At 45.2% G+C, this 19,223-nt stretch overlaps 1 protein-coding gene across 1 annotated transcript; it reads right to left on the bottom strand.

Annotated features, from left to right (window-relative positions):
- Positions 1-4,035: 4,035 nt before the first annotated feature.
- On the bottom strand, positions 4,036-12,396 carry LOC139789444 (thioredoxin). Its single transcript, XM_071730203.1, has 5 exons — positions 12,183-12,396; positions 7,182-7,286; positions 6,523-6,582; positions 5,670-5,735; positions 4,036-4,259 (listed from the first exon to the last, which is right to left on the bottom strand). The coding sequence occupies exons 1-5, from the start codon at positions 12,204-12,206 to the stop codon at positions 4,197-4,199; spliced, it is 318 nt and encodes a 105-aa protein (XP_071586304.1). The 5' UTR covers positions 12,207-12,396; the 3' UTR covers positions 4,036-4,196.
- Positions 12,397-19,223: the final 6,827 nt, after the last annotated feature.

Below are 19,223 nucleotides of genomic sequence, written 5' to 3'. Positions count from 1 at the left end.
GTCATCCAAGTAGGGAGGCATCTGGGTGGGTATGCTTCTAATCTGCATGAAACCTCCATTGAAAATAGGGATGCCACAGCAGGGTTCAAACTCTGCTCAACTAAACTGAGTACAGCACCACAGGCAGGTGAATGGATGGAATCCACTCAGGGCACTGAAGAAAGCAGGAAGATGCAAAGAAGGGCTGAAGGGCTGACCAGTGTGATCCCTCAAATTTATACCAAGTATGACACGTATGGGATGGTATACTCACTAAGGGCTAGGGACCAGCACTACAAGAGTTAACCTAGAAGGGATTTCACCAGCATATTTCTCAAACCAAGTGCTCAGGTGGCTGAAAGTTGCACAGTCATGGAGCAGAGCACAGAGGAACTGCTAAGCCAGTTTGTTAGCACTAGTAAAATATTAGAAGTTTGTCTCTGCTAGATCCAACTAGCTTTCATGAATGAACAATAAGAATTTAAACACTAGAATATTTATAAATATTCTTTATTAAAACAGTCAGTGAGGGATCCAAGGCTAACTTTTATTAAGGCCAAGGAAGAAAGGAAAGCAGATCATTAACTGGAGTTGAAGTTATAGGCTGATTGTTGCCAAGAGAAAATGTGGGATAGATGTTCAGGTGGTTAAGAGAGCCCCAAGTGCATTTACTGTGGTTTCAGAACACATAGATGGAGTTAAGGAGGTTCACTATTTCACTGCAATCTAACCCAAATCTGTCCACCCAGTGTCCCCTCCACCATCCCTTTCATGATAATACACTTTCTCTCATTAAGCCTGGTTATTCCAGCCATGTGTTCCAATTGCTCTGCTCAAGGAAGTCCTTTTCCTCTTGGCCAGCCCACTCTAAGAAAGCAAATGATATAACAGGCTTGCAGAGAAAAATATCTTGCTCTGCTGGTTTGACAGCAAAGCAGAGAACCCAGCCATACCACAGCCAAATGAAACAAGATTGCAGCCATTACCTGAGGGGAGAACTTCTTCCTGGAGCCTTTACTCCCAGCAGAAATCTTTACATGTTTCTTCTCTGCCATGTAAATTAAGTTTGTTCCAAACATTCAGGTCAGTTGGCCATCTACCACTTCATTCTTAAAGGCATCTTTTCAGATCCCTGGATCAAAGCTGTCAGTTTTGTCCAAGCAAACAGCAGATCACAGAGATGAATGAAAGTGTGACTCCACTGCAGTGCTGTCTGGTAGGGTAATACTGGTCTCTCCCTCACATAAAAAACAAGCAAGCAAAAAAACCATACACCCCCTGAGCTCTACAGGTTATTAATGCCCATGAGGCAGGGCATACAGCCCAGGATTTTTAGCAAGGCTACTCATGCTCATTCCATTCTGGCCAAAAAGTTGATTTTGTATATCTAGGCTTTGTTAGAGGCTGAAACACCATGTTATTGCCTGTAGGAAGACTCCATTCAATTCCCATCCTGAACTGGGGGTCTCTCCCAGTATCACAACTGTTCCTGCACAGTAGAACCAAGACTCCTTACATCCCAGCTTATATTTCAGAAAGCAGAGTTGCTTAGAAAATTCAACTGGGGAGCAAAATTACTGAAGAAAATTGTTTCTGTCCGGGTTCAAACCAGGACACAGCACAATCATTCAGCTGTGCCTTCCATTACCTGTAATGAGAAGGACCAAATTCAAATGCATTGGTGTGCTGGAATGTGATTGAAGAGAATATGCTTGCTGGTTCCTTTAAGGGGAAGTTTCCTTCCTTAGATCCTTACTACATATCCCTCAAAGAATGATGCATTAGAGAAAAATTCCTTGCCAGTATGGGTATGCAAGTTTATTTAATCACAGAGTGCCTACATGCCAGTTCTTGGACCAGGAAGATACTGCAGCACTGGAAGCTGAAGACTCACTGCACTTGTGAGAACTGCTTTGCACCTGAACTTCAGAACAAGAACTATCCCAGAATTTCTGATCTTTCCCAATGCTATCCTGAATCTACTTTCTTGTGATCTGGATCTTTCTGGACTACTGCAGAGCAGCTCTAGGGAAATGGATCTGGGAATCCTGTTGGACAACAGGATATCTGTGAGCCAACAATGTGCCCTCATGGTCAAGGAAGCCAGTGGCATTCTGGGATGCATTAAGGAATGTGGCCAATAGGTAAAGACAGGTTATCCTCTCCCTCCACTTGGCCCTAGAGAGCCCGTATCTGGAATACAGCATCCAATTTTGAACTCCCCATTTCATTAAGGACAAGGACAGTCTAGTGCAGAGCCACCAAAACCATTTGGGAACTGGAGCAGCTACCATATGAGGAAAGGTTGAGCTGGGTTTGTTCAGGCTAAAAAACTCTAGGAGGGGAATTTCATCAATACTAAAAAATATATCTGAAGGGTAGGATGGGACCAGACTCCTCAGTGCTGTCCAGAGATAGCACAAGAGGCAATGATTTCAAACTGGAACACAGGAGCTTACACATAAACACGAGGGAAAACTTTACTGTGAGGTTAACAGAGCACTGGAGTGGGATCCTCAGACTGGATTCTCCTTCTCTGGAGACATTCAGACTCTGTCTGGACATGTTCCTGTGTGACCTACTCCAGGTGATTCTACTCTAACAGACTAAATTATCTTTGGAGGTCCCTTCCAATCCCTAACATGATGACTACAATTTGATTTTTTTTTTTTAAACATTTCTTGCTCAGAGCTTCTGCCCAGAAGAAACACAGGCCACCTAAGAACTGCCTTTAAAAACAGTTGTTTGCAGACAATGTCACTTTAAAATCTCCTTGCTCCAGCGTCATGATACTCTCTCACCACATGCCTGTGCACAGCACCACTTGGGGTAGTGTTTTTCCACTCACCTGAAACAGCCAGAGCTGCACAGAAAACACTTTGCATGTCCTCCTCATTACATAATCACAACCCAGATCTTGCATCCAAGAAGCTCCTTGATGGCTCATCTTCAAGTGAAGGGTGTGGTCACTTCTTGGACTAGAAGGATCTTGTTTCAAGTAGGGAACATACACAGTAATGCCTTTTGAGGCCTTCTGTCCTCAAGAGCCACGAAATTCATGCATGCTTGTGGAATGAGTGTCAGGCTGAGTCACACGAGCTCTCTGTACCACAAAGACAAGAGGCTCACTCTTTCCACACTGTCTGCGTATGTAGCTGTTGCTTTTTCATCAGTGATACTCAATGAGCATCACAGCTCACCTAGCCCTAACCACAGCATTAGGCATAGCTGCTAGCTACAGCCCTGCTTCCTTATTTACTGAGTTCTTATCCAGGACAACACCCAAGCCAGCAAGAAAGTAATTTTGATACAGTGGAAAAACACAGCAGTTCTCCTTGGTAAGTCTGGGAAGAGCAGCTGAATGGTACACAGAGGCTGGCAGGTCAGCACTAACCTAGACAACCTGATGCAGGTTTGCAGGACTGCAGAGTCACTTACTGCCCATGATGTTGTAAGAATGCAATAGTGCAGTCAAAAATTACAATACATAAATCTCAATTATCTTGGGCATAAAACACCCCAAGTTTTACCTCTTTGGTCATTTGTTCCAGACTACTGCATAGGAACAAAGCAGTTCAGCTCAAAGAGTCTAAGCATACTTTACTACTAACAGAACCAGAAGGTACACTAATAGTAAGGCAAAGCTGAAAAGGCAAAAAAGCAGCAACTCCAAGTCCTGCCTTACACTTCTGTGGTAGGACTGGCATTGCATTCTGATGTTAAATACACATTTTTAAAAGCATCTTTGGCTAAAAAGAGGAAAAAACCTATTCCACCCAGTTGACAATCCTCTTTTCTACAGCTTCTAAACTCTTTTTTTACCTTATAGCCTGGTAACTACCAGCTGAGTAGGGTGGGAGTAGACTTCAAAAACAGCTGCCACTGCTATCCCACACAACAAAATTTTCCACCCCAGCAACAACCCAGTAATGAGGTCACATTTGACAAGAATCTTTGTATCCAGACACTACGCTTTCAACATGGCAAAAAGGGAAACCTTAATGACATTGTGGACTTCTCACATTTTCATTCAAACACAGGACAATATCTTAAGTGAATGCACACTTTATTGTACTCATTTACACAGATTAGCAGGATAGTATCCACTACTTAAACTATCCGCCTTGTTTTGAATTATTTTTTACGTAGAAAAGTCACAGGCTATAATGCAGCTGAAGCAGTCATGCTTCAGTATCCCCATAGCTTGCAGCTGCAGTTTAGACTAGACTTTTAATGGTCTCTTCCAGCTTCTCCTTATTGGCCCCCGAGAACTCCTGCACCTGTAAAGAGATTGATCTTTAGAACTTCTGTTTCAATGTTTCATATCAGTAGCTGCACAGCATCCAGACACATAGACAACTATTGAGAAATCTGCTAAGACTGAAATTTTTTTGCCCCCAAACCATGGAGAAATGGGACACAAGTCTGTCAAGAATCACTTCCAGAGTACCCTTGCTGGAGCTTTCTACAAATGAAACAAGGGAAAGGACAACTGATGCTGAACCAATGCTATGTAAGACAAACAGGTTTGAGGAGACTCTGGAAGTCATGACAGAGCAGAGGTAGCTCAAAGTTACCCTGGGGCACTCAGGACCCTTACCAATCAAATTCTGGAAGGACTGCTCCAAATGACCTGTCCCTGAGCCTGGCTTCCTGTGAGAACTGTCCTTCATGAAACTTGCACAGCAGAAACACAAATGCAACATTCATGTCTCAAAACCAGGGGCTCTGCTGTCCAGTACCTACACGAGGGCAAGATACAGAGCAGACCATGCTACAAAGGCCATAAAATTTCTTGCTTGATACTAATGTATCCAGAAAACTGACAAGATAACCCAAAATGACAGGGTTAAGTGTATCAATCGTAATTCTCCCAATTACGTTATGAAGCTATGGAAATATATCTTGAGAAAACTGTTAAAGGGTTAGTCATTATCTGGCCCCATACTAACCTAAACTGAAGGTCACCCAACATCTGACACTTTTCAGGCACAATTCCATTGCCTTTAGCCATGAAACTTCCATTCAGGCATTGTTTTCCTTTAGAAAAGCCTACCATCAGCTGGCTGTGCTCAGTGAAAACCCGAGGTAACATTTAACACAGCAGTTCTTTAGTTCAGGCAGGCAGCCATTCACAACTACCCTGCACAGCCAGCCCCCTGCACTTTCAGAGCCTGGTCACATCCCATCTCATGCACCTCTTGGCAGAACAGGCACAAGAGGTCTGCTAAGACAGGACTTCCACTTGAAATGTAAAGACATCCAAGCAGTCGTTTCAAGTGTGTATAGTCATCCACATCAGGCATCTCTGGATGAGCTTCCATAGGTGTATATATAGTAATGGCTCTGCTTGAACATGGGCTGCATCCAGAGAACAAATACAGACCAAGATCAGTAAAAAGCAGGGTGTTAGGCAGACAGACTGGCAGTCCTAACCCAGACACCTAGCCCCACTAACTTCTCATGAAGCTCTGCCTCTGACATGTGACACTAACTCAGTTCATTAACTGTGAACAACATCATTTGCTTCATCAAGCACCAAGATGAACTTGCTTTCTCTCAGGAGTGTCTTAATGCCAGTGGTGCCCCAGACACATTACCAAGAGAAAGCAGGTTATGTAGTCTAACATTCCCAACCTTCTTTCCAGGGTTTAGCATGATTGCTTCAATTCCAAAAAAGCAGAGCCTACCTTCTTTCCGTTCTTGTAGAACTGGAAAGTTGGCATGCACTTCACATCACAGTGGCTAGCAACATCCTAGAAGAGACAGAAAATAATTGTCAGCTGTGCATGTCTGAAGGATGTTAAAGTTAGAAGCTACTAGCTACCTATTGTTTAGGTGATGTGTCAAAACAATTACTGTTCAAAATGAAGTAAAGACACGTCAGGTAGCTCACCACTAGCAAAAACAGTGCAGTGTTACCATGAGTCTCAAACCCTCCCCCTCTAGCATTTAATTCATGCAATAGTAGAACCACATTTGTTATACTTTTACCCTTTGCTTGGAAAAAACAGACTTCTACATCAAAACAGAGATGACTATTTGTAAGGCTCAAGAATCCTATTGACAAATCTTATGTTTCAACCTGACATTGTTCAAGTACCTATTTGACATTGCTGGACCTGCTACACAGGAAACATTTTATTGCACTTAATTCAAGGCATGAGAGAGGAAACAGTGCCAAGAGCAGTGGAGAGACCAGACAGATCAGGCACCTGTGAGCCATTAGTTTTAGGGAAGATTGCATCAGAGCAACATAGGCCTTAGACTCCCCCCCCAAAAGCAGAGTCAGTGTTCCCAAGCTATCTGACACATAGGGCTTAAAGTGTGAAGATAACCAAAGCAGTTTGCTCTGCTAAGGCATCCTGTAAAAATTTGTTCTTTCCAGGGTAAGTGCTGAAGCCCTATCTCTGTTTCTCAAAGTTGAAGTAATATTTCATTTTGTTTCACTATCTGCAAGGACATTTTAAAGAATTCATCATCATCACTTGTGTGAAACTCCTTAGCTCCCAGATACTTATTCAGAATTACTCTGGACCATACCTGGGCATCATCCACATCTATTTCGATGAACACCACATCACTGTACTTCTCATTCAGACTCTGGAATGAAATAAGAAGCCATAGTTACAATATTATTACAGTATTCCAGGACAGCTTTCCACTAAAGACATTCATATAAATTTTAAGGCTGGTGCTGCTTAGACCCCAGTGAAACCTGCCTTATTACCATAAAGCAGCTATTATACTAACCGGAGGAAAAATTATTTTCTGCTCAATACCTGTTAAAACATAGACCCCACAGACCAAAATATCCCAAGGCATAGGTGAAATGCCTTCTCTTAAAGCCTTCATCACCACTGTCACTTAAACACAGCTGGAGTGGTAACAAAAACCATATACAGAAGGACAAACATGGTCTCCATTCTGTACCCCACCTCTTGAGGCAATGCAACCATTACATCTCTGTAGACCCAAGATGCATGTAAGCACCAGCAGAGAAGAACCTCATTTGAGCTCCCAGTTATATCAGAAATCAGCATTCTTAACTTGATAGCCTCAAACCAGATGCTTGAGACCTCTCCCATTTGCAGCAAATGCTGGCAATCACAAGTAACAAAAGGTTTCCTCTATGTTAAAATCAAGCAGCACAAAAACATTTGTATAACACAGTTGCCAATAAAACCAGAAAGTCTACTTACGTGGAAAAAGGGCTTGATCATTTTGCATGGTCCACACCATGTAGCAGAAAAGTCAACTACTATAAGCTTCTCACCAGCAGCTTTCAGCTCGGCCTCAAATTCAGTCTACAAAAAGCAGAATTTAACACATTAATCATTTTCCCCTTGCTTTCCAAGAGAATTTAGACTAATCCCAAAGCAACCTTGCTCTCAACCTTAACACAAACCATTTTGGTAGCTCTTTAAACTCTTCACTGGGGTATTTGTACCATCTGGTAAGTACTTCAGTATGAATGGCTTTCATCAATGCAAGCATCAACCAGTCTTGTGACCCTTCAATCAGAAAAGGCCACAAGGCTCAGTCAGCTCAACTCACTGAATTGTAGAAACATTAGGCTAGAAATTCATCTAGCCTACAATCCTCAACTCTGGCAGCTCTGTTTAAGTCTTACCCACAGAATGTGATCCTTATGGTTTTTAATAAACCACTTTCTCATTTCTCTCTTGGCAAGAAAACTTCATTCTTCTGGGACTGACTTTCCCCTTTAGAATTTGAAAAAACCACAAACCTTTGTGCACTCCTCCAGTTTGCTGCCACTTCCAGTAAATGTCCAACATCAAAATGATGTTGCTCGGTTTACTCTACAGCATTGTTTTCTAAAGCAACACCACAGGACAGTTATTTACTTATTTTGCCAGTGAAATGACAAGTTACATCACTAGCCAAAGTAATACTACACACACAGAGTAGCAAGTAACATCCAATAATTTAGAGTTTGAAGCTTGTTTTTTGCATTTATTCAAACATTTTAGGACAATTCTCTGGAATTCAGAACTCCTTGTATATGCCAGTAACCATGTCTGCTAGTCAAAAAGTTCATATTTTAGAACTGAAAGGCATTAAAAGTAGTAAATACTTGCATGCTAGCAAGAGGCAAACATTTACCTCAGGCAGAAGCAGAAAATGCTCGACAGCTACTTCCTGACCGTTTCTTTTCCAAAGAAAGTATAAGTCACTTCAACATTCCTCAACTTAACTCTGAGGCTGTGCAAGCCTCAGGAGAGATGTTAATATGAACTTCATTTCAGATTATGCTTATAGAAGACAGATGATTTGTTTTCCCCAGTTTAACAGGCCAGGACATCAGAGTTCTGCCAGCAACTGCTAACCGAAAGCAGTATGGTTACTGCCACATGTATACAGTGGTTGGTGGGTCTGGCAGTGCAGGAGTTACCTAATTCCAGCCTCTGCAATCTGAGACTCGATTCTAGTAAGCTACTCCCTCCCCCTTAAAGAATGCCATGCAGGTGAGGAGCCAAGACTGAACACATTAAAACTGGTCATGGAGTATAACAAAGCAGAGGGTCTGTAACTTTAAATATACTTTAAATACACTCAGCATTGACACTCTGTCGATGAGACACTTCTTCACGTAGCTATCTTCAGAAGCACTGCCTCCACATATTGAATTCTTGCATTTTGGATATTCAGCGTCTGCCCTGCTGTAAGATCAGCAATTAACACTCCACACCACCTAAGGAACTGTAAATTTTCCTGTCTCTCCACATTCCCTCACTCCTGTACTGACATAGTACACAGTCAATGTACTGTACTCCAATACCTGAAGTGCCTTATTCCCAAACTTCCCTGTCTCTGTAGATAGCAATCCCTGATAGCTGCTCCTGCAAGTACTTGTACCACAAGTTCTTCAGTCAAGTCTCACTCCCATCTATGCATGTTTAAATCCTATAGCTTGGTTTTTAGTATGGCTTCTCTATCTCTGCACTGTAATATTATCAGCTCTTCACTAATTCCACTTCCTGCACCTGCCAGTTAGACCATCCTCTTCTTACCCTTCAATCTTTTGTGCAGCTGCATAATTACTGTATTCTGCAAGAGGAAGTCCAGCCCTGGGACATATTTGTCATATAGCAACACACCTCAGGTTTGCTATTGCAGAGAGCAAGGGGAAATGCAAGAGCATAATATCTACAGTTGGTGATAACACCCTTAGAGACCTGGTCCTACAATCAGTGTCACCCTGTGAGTCATCTCTAGTATCAGCTAAAATCGTTCTGGGAGAGTAAAAAGAGATGCAGGGTCCAAAGGTGCTTAACTCTTGCAAGTTAAAAAATACTGAACTAAGGAGAAGTCCAAAGTTTTTCAACAGAACTTGATTTCCCTGCAGGAAGGAAGACAAGGGGTAACACAAGCTACTTGTCTGGTTTCCATAAACTGTGAAATTACAACCTTCATGTAAAAACCAAATCATGTTTGTTAACAGATGTGGAACCTCCCAATACAACACTGTGGTCACAGTATTGGAGGATCTGGTAACTATGTTAACCATTTTTTTTCTTCAGATAGCACCTTACTGGGCAAAACCTCCACTAGATGCTTGTTTGGTTTTGGGTTTTGGTTTTGAACATCTAACTACAACTTCCTCAAGCACACACCAGACATTATTTTACTTGTATTGTCCTCCAGTAGAAAAGCACATGCTGCATTCAACAGACACGTTGGCAGCAGTCTTCTGTGACCAAGTATGAGAACAAGCCCTAGTAATGAAATCCTCTAGAGCAGCAGGGGTTCCCAGCACCTGGAAACACCTCAAAATGGAGCCTACTGAGCACAGACAGCTTCAATCAAATCTGCCAGATGGTGCAGACCTTAGTTATAAACATGATTTCCAACACATATCAAATCTCCCTTGAACTTAGATTAACCCAGTCACCAGTTTAATGTTTTAAAAGCTAACAGACAGAAGGTACAGCTTCCTGAACCTCCTAGCAGATACCACTCCCAAAACTAATGATCTGTATCTGAAACTTCAAATTCTGACTATTTGCTTTGACTCAAATAATAGCGAGTCAGACAGAGTGAAGAGGAAGGCTGTGGCAACACCAGGTTTTCAGCAGTTTATATGCCTCTCACAGGCAGCATGTGCCACAGTCAAACCCTGTTACAACTTATTCACTCCTTTCAAGAGGATACACTTAAACCAACTGAAGTACTGCCCCTTCTGTTCACTAGCAGGGAATTCAGAGGAGACGGAAAAGCACCCTGAAAGTACCTATTCTTCAGAAGCTGGTCAGTTTCTAAAGAGGCGTTAGGAAAGCAGCCACAACTAGCTAGCTGTCACATTGCCATTGTTTTACAGCTGTCATTCACAGACGCTTTTGCAGGTAGCAGAAAAATAAAATAAAGAACACAAATGTGCTTTTCTGGAAAACAACTAATCCAGAAATCCCAGCTGCATTGTACTTGAATACGCTGGGTGCTGCTGATGTTAAAATCTTGTTGTCAGCATGACTGTCGAGTCCACACTCTCCCTGGTTGAGCAACAAAACAGTACTTTTACTACAGCAGGCTATTAACACTTGTGGCTCAGAGGTCAGTAGAAGCCAAATACAACTTAAGTTAGAGTAGGGTTTTTTTTGCCAAAGCTGGGTTGATTGACTTAATTTTTAAGATGTTTCAGTCTACACCAAAACCCACAAACCTTACTGAAAACGTTCACCTCCTCAGCCTCTCAATTAACAGAGGAAAAGGTGGGAGGCAAGCCAGAGTAAGAATTTCATGGTGAGCTTGCACACATCTATCCCCAGGACATGAATGATTTGGCATTTTGTTCATCATGACTTCAATGAGCTTTCTGCATTCACAGATATTTAAACTGTGGTCACAAGCAGAAGTAACTCATGTGTCAGACATCGACATCTAAGGTGCCTAACAGGGAAAGCCTGCCATGCTTTACAGTGACCCAACTACAGCAGAGCAGAGCCTACAAGATGAACTTGGGTGCCCCACAGGCCCCTTGTGTTCAGATCAAATTGGCACTTCAGCCGAATTTCAAGTTCAAAATCCAAGACTAGCCCAAAAGAACTTACCCTGAAATGAAGAGTTCACTAAGTTTGCACAGAGTATATATTGAGATTTGAGTCAGTATGTTACAGCTACCAAATACCCTGTTGTTGCCTATCAACCGTGTCAGCTGCTGTGCACAAGACCACACACTACTTCACCACCAGCAGAGTATCCTTCATGTGTGGGTCTAGGCTTCACTATTATTCTCTATCCAAAAGCCACAGACGTTTGTATTCACAAAACCACCCGAACAATGAGGTGCAGCATTAGGGTACTGAACAAATCAGAAAGAACCAGGGAAATACTACTTACAACAACAACTCCTGTTTTTTAAGTAAAGGAATGATAATGATCTCTAGAATTTCCTTTTAAGTCAAGAAAAGCGGCTTCATGTTTTCCATGAACTCCTGTGCTAAAGCACACCAGAACTTAAACCAATCTACTACAAAAGCCACCTTGTCCCCTTCCCACTGGCAAGCCTGGTCTTGTGAATTAGGGGTACGATAAGACCTCATTATCAGCCTGAGAAACGAAACACAACGTTTCCTCGAGCTTTTAAGGGGAGATGAGCAACAAGACTGTCACGGTATGAAATTGCATCATATCCCTTCTGACTATCTACAGCCTTCGTTCTGGAGGCTGCTGCAGGACTGCCCATCCCGGGGTGCGAAACGGGACCCGCTGTGTCCTCCTCTCCCTTTGGCTGGGCCGGGAGGATGTCACGTTGCGGGTCTCGGTGCCCTCCCGCAGGTCCCAGCAACTCTTCCCCTCACTTTCCCCCTCCCTACTTTAGCGGTGAAGGAGGCTCCTCCTGCCCGGGCTGCCCCTACACTCGGGCCGCGATCCCAGCGCGCCGGCCCCACCGCCCCGCGAAGGGGCACCTGTTCTCCTCAGCTCCTGCCAAGCGCGGACGGGGGCCCAGCAGGCCCAGTCCCGCACGGGGAACCGATGCTCACCGCACCGCTCTCCTTTCTCCCGCTCCCTTCCAAAGGACGGGGACGCCACGCCCGAGGAGGAGGGAGAACAAAGCTCCGCTCCGCGGGCTCCACGCCGGAGGAGCGCGGGAGAGAGGGAGGGAGAGAGGGCGGGCAGGCGGCAGGGGCCACCTGCGGGGCCATGGCGGGGTGTGGCGGGCAGGAGCCTAACGGACTTACCAGGCTGCCCACGCTTTTCACCATAGCGGCGGCTCGGGGAAGAGGCGGCGAGTCGAGTCGGCGGTGCGGCTGCCCGGGTTTGGCGGCTTAAACGGCGAGAAGGCAGCCAAGGGCCTCGTCCCAGCGCTCAGCTCCGTTGGCTCCAACACCACCGCTCCAGCCTCCCCGGCGCTCTCCCGCCGCTCCGCCGCCTCCCTTCTTATATCCCCGGCTCAGGGCCGCGTCGCGCCGCGCATGCGCAGGGCCCGCCCCGGCACTAGGGGGGAGGCGGACGCGGAGCGGGGGTGGTGCGGGAATTCGGAACGGGGGGAGCAGAGGGGTCTGAGCACCCCTCGACCGGGCCCCGGCGAGCGGCGCGGTGGCGGTGTGCGTGGTGGGGAGAGGGCGGGCCTTGCATCCGCCTGGAAGAAGCAAAGGAGGCGGGGGAGGGGGAAGAAAAAAAAAAAAAAAGAAAAGAAATAAAAAAAAAGTCCCATCGAGCGAGCGAAAAAGTGCTGTGTAACGATGAGCAGGAAGTGTTGCGGAGGCACGGTCCTCAGGCTGATTCTCAGAATTTCCCTCCTCCTCCTGCCCCTCCGCAGAGCCCGGCTCTGCCGCCACCTCCTCCTGTACCGTTTGTAGAAGGAGGAGGAGGAGGAAGAGGAGGATGAGGATGAAGAAGAGGAGTATGAGGGCTGGCGCGGGCCTCAGCGCGGGGAGGGCGAGCGGTGGTCGAGCTGCGAGTCAGGAAAGGGCTAGGACCGAGGGGGAAATCACGGCAGTCCTTTTCCCTTTCTTTTTTTCAATTTCTGTTCCCCCCTCCCCTCCCCGTCCCCGGCCGCCGAATGCACAGCAGCGGGCAGCAGAGCAGCGCTGTTCTGCCGGACCACATGGGCACTGCTTGCCCGCCGGTAAACACTGAAACTGATGGCTGGAGAGAAACTGAGCATCTTCAGTAGTTCTCCTCTTGGAGGGAGTCAGTCTGGACCCGAAACAGCCCTCACAAACAATTTCTTTCATTTTCCCCGTACATTCTTGTCGTGGAAACTGTGCTACTGCCTGTCCCAGATTGCAAAGCCAGGCAGTCCTCCTTTCCTTCTGTTGTGCTGGTAGGGTTTCATGGTGGAGTATGGAGTTACTGACTTCAGCTACGACTGCACGGTGTTGGCTGTGCCATGAATGGGGTATTTGTGCAGGCTGTAGTAGCCAGGTCACGAGCCTGAGGAAAGTTTGCTCTGGGATGCAGCTGAGCAGTGGACAGGAAGACTTAGTGGAGGTCTTGAATAGAAAGATGCTTCTTCATAAAAAAACAAAAACAAAACAAAAAAAACCCCAAAACCAAACAACACAATCAAAAGGCAACAGGAGATAATTTGGTCTGAATACGGGTACCAACCCATCCCAACAGGATGTGGCCTGCCTGCCTTGCTTTGTGGTAAACACTGAAAAGCTGGTAACACCACTCATAGCCTCAAAGCTTGCCCCACGAGATTTGTGTTGGTGATCTCTTAGGTAAAAAATTTGTACTGAGAGTAAGTCAGTTTTTATTCTGGAATTTTATTAAATACATTACTTACCACAGCAGCAGAACCACCACAACCACTAGGCTCTCTTTCCTGATCCCATGGTGTCATCCCCTTTTGTCTTTCCTCTGCTTGGGGGTGCAACTTCTATGTGCACCACTGTGGGCTACCTCCCACCTAGCCCTTCCCTGAGCTGCTTTTACCTACCCAAAGTGCTTCAGGTGCTGCTCTTCATGATCCTTTCTCTGCCTGTCCCATACCGTGAGCATCCCCTTCTTTCTTCAGTGGCAACACCATAGGAGCTGGTGTGTCTCTTGGTGAGAAGCAATGCCTCAAGGACTTGGTACAAGGAGTTGCAGCTGCTGCAGCTGGCTTAGGAGAGGCAAAGCAGAGAAACCTTATTAGCCAAGGCACCTCACTTTGAAACCTGCTGCTGGGCGGGACAAAATTACAGAAAAACACAGATTACTTTCAAAACCCAGCTCTTCAGAGCCTCAGCTCAGCCCAGTGTAGTTCTCGCAGAAGCTTGAGCAAGCAAAGGAAGGAAACAACCCATCTGCATAACAAATTCCTCAGTGACATTTTCTATAGGCAGGAGTGCATGGATAATCCCTCTATGAATTATGAGGAGAGGTGCTCTCTGCTTTCAGATCCCATCTGTGGCCATTTGCCTTCTTGGTGTTTGTACAGGCAAGTCCAAGCTTAGGCATACAGCAGTTTGAAATGTTGCTGTGGGACAGTTGTATGAATGCCTAAGGTAACTGGACAGTGATATAATTTGTGTGATCTGAGCTTGATTCTCAGTGTACTACTTACTATCATGACACCACGTAATAAAAATCATGCAGAGGAATGTGGGTCTTCTGGCTGGGGAAAAAAATGCCCACATGCACAGAAAACACACCCTGTTTTCTTACTGATTTTGTCTGGGGTTTTTTCATTGGTGTTTCTGTTTGTTTGTTTGTTGGTTAGTTGTTTTTTTTTTTAAACTATGGAGTGTCTCATTGTTCAGCTGTCCCACACACACAATCTCTTAGCTTCAGGGGCCTTTGCTTCTCATGTGCCCTCACTGCCACCCACCTTCCTCAGGATAAAAAATGCAACACACTGGAGAGGGGACGTGGCTTTGGAAAATACACAAATTGACTGTGGGGAAGCTGGAAATTAAGGGAATTTTATGCTTCAGGGGATTGCTATATGCCATGTCATAACCAGGAGTCACTTGATAGAACGGTGAGCTAGATGGCTCATGGCAAATGCAGGGGGAGGACCAGCAAGCACTTTTAAAGGCATGTCTTTGCCCTTCAGGAACATGTTTTTGCTTCCTCCTTAAGGTCAGAGAACATGGGTTGAGGAAGGACAGAGTAGAAATGCAATGGAGGCTTCAAGAACTGGCCCTTAGACAGTTTTGGCTGCAAGAGCTCTGGAGGCATTGATCAGTGCTTATAAGAATGAATTGCTACACTCTTTTGATGTATGGAAAGACTGTGTCAGAGAAAGTTGTCATGTCTAAGAGTGGGTGCCCTTCAGTGAAGTAATCAGCACCACTTAGATGTAAGCTGGTAAAAAGTCTGTATGTTTGGAGAACCCATGCAAGCCCTGACCCTCACAAACATCCAGGTGGAAATTAAATGAAAATTTGACCCCTTTTTGTCATCTTTAAAGCTCCTTTGACAGAAGGCACCCATTTTTTTAAACTCTGGTGCTGGTTACTGTTACCTGTTAAGTGAGACCAACATGCATCAGCAGTAAAGAACTTCACACAGAGCTGGTGGTGAGCCTCAGTGCACTCAGGGTCAGGCCCACAGGATGTTTGGGATGCTGAACAAATTGCATTTTCCATCCTTTCCAAGCTGCCAGGAGAGGTGAGAAGGAGAGTGAGAAAGGTAGGCAGCAGTGATCCCTGCAGGACAGCCAGCTATGTAGGGTTTGAATCATGGTGTCCATCTGGGTGAATTGAGCCAGAGCTGTGGCCTGTGTTCCCAGGATGATGTTCCGTAGCCCCATGTGTGCCTCTGCCAGTGGTTTCCCAGCTGCCTTTCACTGTCGACAGCTGAGAGCAAGAAAACCTTCTGGGCTCTGGAGACATGGATCTGCTTCCTGGGTATTCCTTTTGCCTTTTCTGCTTTGTGATCCAGTGTGTGTTGGTGGCTGGAGGGGTGAGATCTGAGGTGGGCTGAGGGTTTGCAGCCAGACATCCCTCAGATGCACTGTAGTCACTGATGTTCCATTTCCCCATAAGCATGTGACAGAGAGAAGGAAACCCAAAAGGAAGAAAGGAAGAACAAAGGAAAAGAAAGCAGTGTCCCATATCCAGCAGCTTGTGCTAACTTCTCATAAGTTAACCTCTCCAAGCTTCCATGAGCATGTCTAAGACAAGGTTCTCTCTCCCAAAAGCATTATTTACCACTCAAGTGTGTGACGCAGTAAAAGGGACAGCTACAGGGAAAAAACTACAGCTATAGCAAGAGATGGTCAGTCATGTCCACTGTTGGATTAAACACTGGAGTAGGGTTGCAGAAATGAGGAAGCTGCTAGAAGCAACAACTCCAGGCACAGCTGCATCAGAATTTACCATAGGAAGGCCAGGTTATTCACCAGTGCCTTACAATGAAAATGATGAGTGTTGCACTTGTCCCTGACACTGCAACAAAGCAGAAGCCTTTAATTGTACTTTCCCTTTCCTTCCACCCTGCTATTCTGCTTTTGCTTTTGTAACTGACCTATTAAGGGTGCAATAAATATTTAATAATTAGATAGGTGTGCTTGGTGTTGTACCAGCATAAGTCACAGAGCAAGCATGATTTTCTCTCACAAGATGATGTATTAATGATTCTTAGAAATACCTGTAATTACCCAGAGTCTTTTGACCACTTGGTGTAGCACGTCTGCTTAAAAGATGAGAGGACAAGCTGAGAAAAAGAAAGGACAAAAAGGATCTTGGACACAGTTCATCTCCCTTTACCAAGGGGTGATATGGGTTAACCAAGAACTTCCTCTTGTGTGCCAAGAAAAAAAAAAACATGTTTCTTCTGTGCCACTCATTGTAGCACCACTTTTTATAGAACGTTCATTAGAGGAAGGAATCTTGAAACACTACAGAGCTGATGAAACTCTTTTGGGCCATCTATTAGAAGGAACCTGCTAATTTCTTTCTAAAGAAACCTTCTGTGACCTCATAAACTCTCTGGGTTTAAACTAGAACACAGAATGTTCCACCTCAACATGAGGACAAACGTCTTTACTGTGAGGGTGATGGAGCACTGAACAGGCTGTCCAGAGAGGTTATGTTGTCTCCTCTAGAGACTTTCAAAATCCACCTGGATGCATTCCTGTGTGGCCTGCCCTGGGCTATCCTGCTTTGGCAGGGGCGTGGGACTAGATGATCTCTAGAGGTTCCTTCCAACCCTTAACATTCTGTGATTTTATGATTCTATGATTCATCCAGGTTTATGGCATGCTTTGGGTCTCCAGAAATGAAGAGACAGCTAGCATGGTGTTTGCAAACATGGGAAAGCTCATTTGTGCTCTCCAGTCTCAAGGCACTCCAGTCTCAAGCTGAGTGACTTAACACTTGCTGTTTAATTGCCTCAAATATCTCAAACTCAGCCTGAGGTTTTCTTTTACTTCCTCCATGGTCCACCTTTTCTCAGAGAGTAGGGTGGGCAGTAGCAACCAAACCTGCATTTTTTCCTAGGGGGCAACTTTTTTTTCTAGATGACCCTGAGCTCTTCTTAGGGGATGCTGCTGGATCTGTCTCCAGCACCAGGAGCACCTTCTCCCCCCCTTCTTCACAGACCTCTGCGTCTGCTGAGTTGTTCCTCTCACGTATGCTCACTCCTCTCCCCATCTGTAGTGTTTTTCCCCTTCTCAGATAGTTATCACAGAGGGACTACCACTGTTGCTGATAGGCTGGTGGTGGGTCCAACTTGGAGCTGTATGGCATTGGCTCTGTTAGAAACAGGGGAAGCTTCTGGCATCTTTTTCATGGAACCCACCCCTGCAGCCCTCCTGATACCCAAACCTTTGCAAGTAACCCCAGTATACCAGGGAAACATTCCACTCCTTCTCAATCAGAGTTTGTCTGATATAAGACCAGTGTTTGGGAGTGACTGATGTACGTATTTCACCCAAGATGATGCTCTTCTTCTGGCAGGATCCTGTTCATCAGAGGGTTCCTGGGAAATCAGCAGGGCCCACCCAAGCACTGGCAGGTTCTCCTCAGCATCTGCCATCACAGTCTGCTGAGCCCTCTTGATTTTCTCCATCTGAAATGCAAGTTCTGTGAATGAATCACACAGGAGCTGTATTATCAATGAAGTAACATACCTCTGCTAAAAGCAGTGTTAAGGATCAATGTCACGCCTGAGTGCTTTGTAAAGTTACACAGAAAAGCTGTAAGCTGCAAGTGTGCTTGGCTGTCTTCTATAACCTCTGTAACGCACAGGAAAAAAATCCATACACACTGGAGGTGGGTTTCACTAAGTGTTTGCACTGACTATGACTGTTCAGAAGTCCTCACAGCAAGCCTTGGTATGATCTCCTGGGCAAACACTTTGTGGTTTCATGTCCTTTGGCAGCCTGCTGCAGCAGAGAATGCTGTGCTGCTTGTGGGAAGCAGCATATGAGAAGTCATGAGGGGAAAATGGAAGTTCATTTCTTCATTTTGCTTTGCATCGCATTCAGATGATGGCCTGGTACCAGTCATGAGCTTTGCTTTTGAGTACCTGATACCCAAAGCTGTTTTGCTTTGTTTCTCTCTCTCTTTTCAAGATTCCCTCTCACATCCCACCTTGCTTTTTTCTTCATTCCTGACCTTTCCTGGGATTTCCACCACCACTCTCTATGCTCTATTTCTCTTTCTTTGGAAGTAAAATACTGCATTTCTATGTAGTTCTGAATCTGCTTCACCCACCTCTGCATGCATCTTGAGGGACCCAGATCACAGAATCACATAATTACCTTGCCTGGAAAAGCCCTTCAAGATCATTGAGTCCACCCATCTAACCTAACACTGTCAAGTCTATTAGCAAAACCATATCCCTAAGTCCTATGTCCATATGACTCCTAAATACTTCTAGGGATCGTAACTCCACCACTGCCCTGGGCAGCCTGTTCCAATGTCTGATATTCCTTTTGGTGAAGAAAGTCTGCCTAGCCTCCAATCCAAACCTCTCCTGGTGCAACTTGTGGCCATTACCTCTTTTCCTATCACTTGTAACTTCATTGAACAGACCAATCCCCACCTCTTTACAACCTCTTTTCAGGTAATTGTAGAGCGCAATAAGATGTCCCCCCAGCTCCTTTTCTCCAAGTGGAACAACCTCAGGGTCCTGTGCTGAGATGTTTCTTCTGCATAAGCCACAGAGATAAGTGTGGAGACTTTGACGTTCATCAGTCATGCATTTTGCCAGGGTTGTTTTAACAATGTCTGATGTGGTTGTCTGCTGAGGCCAGACAGTTGTCGAGGGCCTTATCAAGAGGATATGGTGTTCACATTCCCCTGTCCCTCCTGTGCTGCACAGTCCTTGGGCCACTG

Source organism: Heliangelus exortis, chromosome Z (assembly GCF_036169615.1).
Source record: "Heliangelus exortis chromosome Z, bHelExo1.hap1, whole genome shotgun sequence".
NCBI classification, from domain to species: domain Eukaryota; kingdom Metazoa; phylum Chordata; class Aves; order Apodiformes; family Trochilidae; genus Heliangelus; species Heliangelus exortis.
This window is presented reverse-complemented; position numbering and strand designations above follow the sequence as displayed.

What these genes read in the sequence shown, in the direction of transcription:
- LOC139789444 (XM_071730203.1), bottom strand. Translation starts at nt 12,206, where the DNA reads ATGGTGAAAAGCGTGGGCAGCCTG. An exon ending in TGATCAAGCCCTTTTTCCAC is followed by an intron (nt 6,583 to 7,181) that starts GTAAGTAGACTT and finishes ATTTCATTCCAG; the next exon opens with AGTCTGAATGAGAAGTACAG. An exon ending in TCTACAAGAACGGAAAGAAG is followed by an intron (nt 4,260 to 5,669) that starts GTAGGCTCTGCT and finishes ATCTCTTTACAG; the next exon opens with GTGCAGGAGTTCTCGGGGGC.